We start from the raw sequence: 8,469 nt of genomic DNA on the forward strand, positions 1-8,469 counted from the left end.
TTTTATTGTTTTTTATGTCTGTAATCATGAGTGTCTTGCAGTACTGTAATTCGATTTGGTATATGAGTCTATAAAAAACAAAGCTAATGAACTTACTAAAAATTTGCTCAAGTTGTGGGTCAGCCACTTCAAAAAGCATATGAACTATCTTACCATAATAATCTTGTAAGATTAGCTAATAACATTGTTTCTGAACCTAATCATGTGTTGTATAATGAATTTGTATTGTTGCCATCTAATCGACGATATAAGGTCCCAAGATACAGCCGAATTAAGTTAAAGAATTCATTTGTACATCAAGCTGTATTAGCGCTGAATAACTCATAAAAAGTAAATGTCCTTTTTTTAATAAATTATGTATGTGTGTGAAAGCTCTGCATTCTGTGTTGTTTATGTGATAAAGTATTGTAATCTTGAGTGAACTTGCTGTAACGTAAGACAAATTTCAGACTCGGTCTGACAATAAAGTGTATCGTATCGTATTAATTGGAATTTGAATAGCCTAATCGAATTAAAGGGCTAATAGAATTAAAGCAGCACACTACTGTAATAATGAGTTTACCTACGTGACTGCATAAAACAACCGGAAAGTATTTTATTCTAGTCATCTGGATGTTTTTTTTAATTTTCTGTTGCTCAGTATTAAGATGTTTCTCTTGTCATCCAAACAAGTTAATGTGTTAAACTGGATGAGTGACAGAACATCTTGAGCAACAAAAAACGAATTTGTCAGTGAATTACGAAGACATTTCATTATTAGGAATGGCTTCTTTAGCAATGGGTTACATTTGAAAAAAACTGTCAGAAAATATAATTCTGATTCCCTCTTCACTTCTTGTGTCTCTCAGGGCAACATGAGCAGAGGCAACAGTCTGTTCTTCAGAAAGCTGCCTGCAGGGAAGATGTATGCCATTGAGCAGAAGAGATTTTTTTGAATGGGAAGCTATCAGCATAGTCTAAAATTATAATGATATAACTGAGCTGGCCCACAAAGTTGGACTCCTAATTCTTCATATGCACTTGTTTAAGATGACAGACTTTTTTTGATAATCAGTCCGCATCAGCCTCCAGGATTATTACTGTTAATTTTATCAGTACATTGTTTTCACTACATTATAATTTGATTTGAAATCATGAAACATAAAGAGCTTTATTTTAACACCCAGGGATTTGTATACATAACCAAGTTAAACAAACCGCGGTATAATTTCAGTGGAGCACTCGAGGGCGCTCTAGACCATCTGTGCCTGAGTCCAGTACAGGCCCCTTACATCTCTGTTTTTGTGCTTGACCATAATGCTTGTCAGTAAAACAGTAATAATACACCTGCTGTTGTCTCTACTGGTTCATGCACTGGCTGACTGACAGACAAACATGAATTTCTCTACTCTGTTAATAGTAGACTGCGTTGTGTGTGTTCATGTGAGAGGAAGGTTATGCAGCACCTTATACCACTGCATTGTCTGTCTATCTGATGTCTGCCAGATGTGTTTTGCATAACTTTAAGCTTTACCTCCACCCTGGTGATTTTGACAGATAAGAGCCTCTGTGGCTTCATATCAGTGAGGGAGTTAGAATAGTGTGTTGTGGAGGGCAATTTCCAGCCGCATCTCCATCAGAGCTCTGGTCCAGTCACAATCAGTTGAGATCTTTATTTCTAATGGTGTTCTAATTGACCCAAATAAATGTGAGAATGCTTTTTTTTTGGTCTTTGTGTCTTAGTCGTCCATCATCTGCACAACAGACGGGTGAATATAAACATAAAGAATCATTTCAGGAACTAGCTGTAACGTTGTTCTTCACTTTCAAATTTGTCATTGTCTGGAGAACAAAGTAAATGAAATACAGTTTAACAAGAACTGTGAATAGCGTTTATATTATTCACATATGGTGCAAGAAAGTATGAAAATTGATTTATTAAATAGGGTTTTATGAACCACTCTGGATTTTTAAACCAGGGGTCTGCAATAGAGGGGTCTGTCAGTTTAGTTTGATGATATAAAATGTTTTCGAAAAGATAAAAAATATGCATTAAAATTATTAGTATCAACCGTAGCTAAGCTTAATGTTTAAGTGTCCTGTCTACAATTATGTATAACTATAAAGTAATGTATATGACTTTGTACATCAATCATATTCAATGCCTTTGATATTACCACATTAAGCACTTACATATATTAATATGCTACAATATATTTTTTTTGGTACGTTTAAAGACGCACTCTTTTTTTCTCGTCAACATGGCAGATAAAGTACACGTGGTGTAAAATATGTCATATTGATATGGCTGGCTGGAGTCTTAATTTTATGTGAGTAGATGTAATTTTAAACAGATTTTATACAGTACTATTTGTGTACTAAATACTATTAGAGTACGGAAAGGTGATTTTCATCCTCTCCTGCAGCATTTCTAGCATTTCATTTAATAATGACCATAATGCAATGTTGGTCTGGTCGTACAGCTTCATCAATATATATCCCAAAATTCAAAGTCAGCTTAAAGAAAAGGACATCTAATGATGTTTCAGTTTTTACAACAGAATTAGCTATCTTTAGCCCTTGAATGGGCAGAGGAAGGTCAGTCATTGAATGTGGTAAAGTCTACATCACAACCAAATTGAGTTTATGAAATCCTTCTACATTTGCTTAAATTACAGAATATAGGGGAAAATGCTAAGATTCGTGTGAGTACCTGCACATGTGGGAATCCAAAGCTGATGATCCAGCAAAACAAGCAGCTGAGCATCCTGAAGTTGATACTCGTGTAGGCTAGGCCTACTAAGCAAGACAGGGGTTAAAGGGAAAAACAACACAATAATAACTGGATTAAATTGTTCTATATCCAGAATAGGAAAACATGAAACAGGACTATATAACAACTGTTGAACATGTGCTTCTATATGAAGAAAAAAAACACCTCACATTACAAAATGTCCTTAGTAGTGTCCCGGGACAAACAAAAATACACAATGCTTTTTTTTTTTAAATATCTCAAAACCACATATTTAGATTAAAGAATAATATAATAATACTATTAATATAATATAAACACACACTGTTAAGTAATTGGAGGATTTGGTTGATGTTTTTTGTTTTTTTGTTTTTTTACTTTACTCCAAGAGTTTTTTTTTTTTTTTTAATTAATGCTTGAACTACAAATACAAAACAAAAGTGCCAAGGGTATACACAAAAAAAAAATAAAAATTATGATCTCCAGGAGATACTGTGTCATCAATAAGATTCGCGAGGTTTCATTTAAAATTATTCATTGTATTTATCCAGTAAATGAGGTTATTAAAAGATATTGATTTGAAATGTGTGTTTAGTAATTTGAATGATGAAAGTATATGCCATCTTTTTTTTATTGTATTTGTGCTCAATTATTCTGGTGTGATTTTAAGATCTTCTTTGAAGAGGTTTTGGGAATTGACATTACTTTAGAAGATAAGAATGTTTATTTTATTATGATAAGCCTTTAGAGAAGAAATTGTATTTTGTTCTTAATTTGTTTATTATATTAGGGAAATATCACATTCATAAATGTCGATGGTCAAAGAGTACACCTAGTTTTTTACTATTTAAATTTGAGCTCTGTCAGTATCTTAAAGTGATGGAAGGTGTAAGGAACTCTAAAGCAAAAAAGACTATAGATTGTTGTAAAGCCTTGAAACTTTATCCTTTTTAAGGACCTTTGCACTTATTTTGTAGTTAGAGATATGGATTTGTTCTCAATACCCGTCTGTATATAGTTCATATTTTTTTGTTGATTTATTTAGTTTTTTTTCTTTCTTTTTTCTTCTTCCTTAATTTGCATTATATTTTTTACAATCATTGTTTTTTTTAATTTATTGACATTTTTGCTTTTATTGTCAATTTGTATGTGAATTGTAACTAACTAAAGCATAAAAAAAAGACAGACTCAAATCTTTAATTTGGCACTCTACACTCCTGTCCAATTGGTGGCGGTAATGCACAATGAGCAAGTTTGCCAACCGCCAAAAGGGTACAAGAAGAAGAGAAAGAGCAGAAACAACATTTCCAGTTTCAGCTCTTCAAGTAGAGATGGGAGAAATGCCATTACAGATAAGAAGACAACAGTTAATAGTATCCTATTGGGCAAATTTAAGAGGTCAGAGTGAATAGGTTAATCAGGAGATTGTAGATAGAGTGTCAATGGTCCATTTGAGATATAGGTGGCGGTAATGCACTTATAAGTCTGCGATCCGCCGTAAAGCAACAAGAAGAAGAAGAAGAAGAAACAACATTTCAAGATGTCGTCGCTGAATGACAGATCAGTTTGGGATGAAGTGGAGGTCTGTTATGTGTTTTTTTCCCCGTGGTTCTATACTATTTTCCAAAATTAGTAAATATTGTACACATGTGCAGAAATATGTATTAGGAGAGACGTGTTTAAATGGTGTTTCAGCACCGTCTTCGGGTCTGACGGCTTTCTGATGGAAGAGCATAGCATGACACAGTGAATTTCACTTTGCTTCATTCATTCTTTATAAGTGTGTGAATTCGCCCATGCGATCATTCAGCGTGGTATATAATGACAGAACAACTCCAAATTTTAATTCGGTCTAAAATTACTAAAAGATCGCAATACATCTTTAGTAAAAGTGTGATTGTGGCTTGCTTGGATAACGTTAGCAGGGTGAGCTAATGGTTATCATGGTAACTGAGGTTTCCTGCTGCTCACATTAAGTTTAATCAGGAGATGTTGTTTGAGTATAGGAAGTATACAGGATACCTGATGTTTATGAGGTTAGAGGCTGGAAGTCTTGAAAACAGACAACTTATATTCAAACATGACTCCTCCGTTATATTTTATAGGATGGCATCGGTGAAGAGGTCCTTAAGATGTCCACTGAAGAGATTGTTCAGAGGACTCGTCTTTTGGACAGTGAAATTAAGGTAGCCTCCATGCTGTAATTCACATTTAGTGTGCCAATGATTGTTTTCAGTGTCGTCTTGCAGTTCTGTGCCTCATTATGATGTTTATGATTGCAGATCATGAAGAGTGAGGTTCTGCGTGTCACTCATGAGCTGCAAGCCATGAAAGACAAGATCAAGGAAAACACAGAAAAAATCAAAGTGAACAAGACTCTGCCCTACCTCGTCTCCAACGTCATAGAGGTAAAATGTCTCCTTTCCTCTAGACATCTTATTTAAAGTGTTACAATGGGATATAAGGAGCTTTTTTTGTCTGCATCTAGTATGTGCATGGGATTTAAAGTTTGTATGTGTTGTGTGTTTGAATGGAAGCTGCTTGATGTAGATCCTAATGACCAAGAGGAAGATGGAGCCAATATTGATCTGGACTCGCAGAGGAAGGGCAAGTGTGCCGTCATCAAAACCTCCACGCGGCAGGTGAGTCAATTATGTAATTTGAACAGCTTCAGCATTGTTATTGTGTGGCCATTATGCTTTTCCTTCCTCCATCACTAACATTTTCCTTTGTGTTTTTCTTTTTAAATACTGATTCATGTAACTTTAGCTTAATGGTTTTATAGTGAATGACATAGTACTATAATTGCAGACCTATTTCCTGCCTGTGATTGGTTTGGTGGATGCTGAGAAACTGAAACCTGGTGATCTTGTGGTAAGTGAAAATTAATTTCCCTTGACGAATTAGTTCAGGATATTCACAACCTTAAATAATGTTGTTTGAAATGTCTCTTTTGCTTTGAAATGTGTTGAATTTGCATCTGCTGCTGTTCACAGGGTGTGAATAAAGACTCTTACCTGATTTTGGAGACTCTACCCACTGAGTATGACTCTAGAGTTAAGGCCATGGAAGTGGATGAGAGGCCTACAGAGCAGTACAGTGACATTGGTGGCCTTGACAAACAGATTCAAGAGGTATTGAAGTTGCTCACAATGACAGTATTGTAGACAGAATGTTAGTTGACTTTTTTCTGAGCTCACTGCTTTGCTCTTTGCAGCTGGTGGAGGCAATTGTTCTGCCCATGAACCACAAAGAGAAGTTTGAGAATCTGGGGATCCAACCACCCAAGGGAGTTCTGATGTACGGACCGCCAGGCACAGGAAAGACGCTGCTGGCCAGAGCCTGCGCAGCCCAAACCAAGGTGCAGTGTCTCGGAGCGAGAGAGAACCATCAGAGTTAGGGCTGTTATATTCTGTGTTTTATTATTTTTCTGATATCAATTGTGATTGCTTACTGTTGTGATATTTCACTGAAAAACTATAGTATTTAAGAAAAAAAAATATTTTACAGTACAATTATCAGTATTAATAATTTCTTCTTTTTCATGTTAAACCATCAAACTTTTTATTTTGATGCAAAACTGCAGGGACCCTTAAAGTGTCATTTATTTTCCAAGCACTTCTCATTACAAGTTTTGTTTGGCGGATGTTGCATTCCCAAATGCAGGTTAAAGGCGACCCAAACTCAGAGCAGATGCTCCTCCTCATAAAATCCATCTCTGCATTTACTGCAGACCGAGCCGCTCTGAGATACAGAAAACACCGTCATAAGCAGCTTGCATGCAACACAGTGCTTTGCTCTGAAACACGCAACACATAGAAATTATGGCATCACATCATGGCAAATTCCAGTGTTTCCCCTGCCATTATATTCAACGGCACCCCCCGCCTCCCTTGAAGGTCAAGTTAATTTTATTTAATTATATTTTCTCTATAGCGCCAGATCACAACAGAAGTCATTTAAAGTTACCTTTCCGATAGAACGGGTCTATACCTTGTTCTTTTATTAAACAAACTAAATAGCCTTATGTTATTTATCTTATTTACACGACGGCATGTCATTTCGGTCTCTACGTTCTGGTCGCGCTCTCTGTATCACGCACAGCGGAGTTCCGCCCCGATGCACGCGCGCGCACACACACACGTGCGCGCACTCCCACTCCTACTAATATTTGTAAATATTAAGCCACAAAACAACTATTTAAATATGAATTCTGCGTGTCTCTGTGTTAATGAATGGCGCAGACGCACGGTTTTGTTTACTAACAGTTACTTGTACTGAAGCGCGTGAAGCTTGCTGTGTTCTGCCATCTCACTAAATGAGGACATAAATACATGAACAACATCTCCAGAATTGCTCTGAGAGTCACTTCATGACAGCATTTGACAGTTTCATTTGAGTAAAAACTATCCTCGTATCATATACACACAGAAATGTAAAGGTATTCACTGCAACCCGTCAAAATAAAAGTTCGGTTTAACTTGAAGGCATTGCGGCAGAAATATATTATAAATGCCCCCCAAAGCCGTAAAACTAGGGGAAACACTGTGTAATGTCAGATTACTTTTCTTAGGGAATTAATCATTATTATTCTAGCTCAGGTTTTGAACGGAATCGAATCTGAAAATTCGAAGTCAACCTGATTAGAACTGATTTCCAATTTGATAGTTTACACTTTATCAACGGTCGTCCAGCGAGACGTTAACCTCAGTATATTTTAACAATTTGAATATTTGTATTTTCCCTGGCCACGGGTTAATACGTTCTTTGATAAGTTATAAGCTACGAGCTAGGTAACAAGATCTTGGCAAGGTTCAACTTTAAAATTACAACACAAGACAATGATTCTTTATAAATGAAACAATTTATTGCCTCAGTATATTTTAACAATTTGAATATTTGTATTTTCCCTGGCCACGGGTTAATACGTGCTTTGATAAGTTATAAGCTACGAGCTAGGTAACAAGATCTTGGCAAGGTTTAACTTTAAAATTACAACACAAGACTGATTCTTTATAAATGAAACAAGAATTTATTGGCTATTCTAGATTACACTAACTAAGCTAAAACACACATACACACAAATGTTCAGGGAAATTATGTTAACGGAGTTCTGAGGAAAGCCCAAAGTTTTAGCAAGATATTCGCTACAGTTCTTTTACATGCAACCTGAGAAAATTGCAAGGCGGAGCGTGCATACATTAACATGAGGCTTCAATTTATCATGTGGAGAAATATCTTTGCGAAGATTTGGTTGATACTTCTATAAAGTTTCTTAATGCGAGTATTGTACATACTTCCCACTTTTTCATTCAGACCGCTGTTCGGCAATTATCACACGCTTTCATTCAACATTAAACTTCACATATTAATAGCTTTATCTGCTAAAAGGGGTTAACAAAACATTGATTAAAGTTGCAAGGTTACATTTGGACACCTCAAGCATATATATAAGACATACAACATAATATTTGTGAATATGGTTGCCCTGTTATACGCATAAATAATTGTCTGTTGAAATCATCCAGTGAGTTTTGCGTGTTCCTTTGTCCCTCAAAGAGAAGCGCACGTTTTCCTGGAATTTAGAGGAAGGGGGAGCACAGAGAAAACCCTGAGGTCAAGGAGGTTGTAAAAAGGTCCTGGTCATAGACCTGCTATTCTTCTCGCTGGACATGGAGCTATTAATCTGTCGCTTTCTGTTTATCGGATTATCAATTTATGCGTTAAACGGTCATGGG

General features: G+C 36.0%; 2 protein-coding genes across 2 annotated transcripts in view; both read left to right on the plus strand.

The window, feature by feature from the left end:
• Positions 1 to 1,693, plus strand: part of mtch2 (mitochondrial carrier homolog 2) — a 7,964-nt gene extending 6,271 nt beyond the window's left edge. Inside the window, exon 13 of the mRNA XM_016530772.1 lies at positions 849 to 1,693. Coding sequence (XP_016386258.1) covers positions 849 to 935 — 87 coding nt within the window. The 3' untranslated portion in view covers positions 936 to 1,693. The remainder of the gene's footprint in view (positions 1 to 848) is intronic.
• Positions 1,694 to 4,242: 2,549 nt separating this feature from the next.
• psmc3 (proteasome 26S subunit, ATPase 3) overlaps positions 4,243 to 8,469 on the plus strand; it is a 6,751-nt gene continuing 2,524 nt past the window's right edge. Inside the window, exons 1-7 of the mRNA XM_016530751.1 lie at positions 4,243 to 4,313; positions 4,837 to 4,917; positions 5,014 to 5,139; positions 5,269 to 5,373; positions 5,543 to 5,605; positions 5,728 to 5,865; positions 5,949 to 6,092. Of these exons, the coding sequence (XP_016386237.1) occupies positions 4,272 to 4,313; positions 4,837 to 4,917; positions 5,014 to 5,139; positions 5,269 to 5,373; positions 5,543 to 5,605; positions 5,728 to 5,865; positions 5,949 to 6,092 (699 nt within the window). The 5' untranslated portion in view covers positions 4,243 to 4,271. The remainder of the gene's footprint in view (positions 4,314 to 4,836; positions 4,918 to 5,013; positions 5,140 to 5,268; positions 5,374 to 5,542; positions 5,606 to 5,727; positions 5,866 to 5,948; positions 6,093 to 8,469) is intronic.

This window comes from Sinocyclocheilus rhinocerous, unplaced genomic scaffold (genome assembly GCF_001515625.1).
Source record: "Sinocyclocheilus rhinocerous isolate Xijiao unplaced genomic scaffold, SAMN03320098_v1.1 scaffold1115, whole genome shotgun sequence".
NCBI lineage: Eukaryota > Metazoa > Chordata > Actinopteri > Cypriniformes > Cyprinidae > Sinocyclocheilus > Sinocyclocheilus rhinocerous.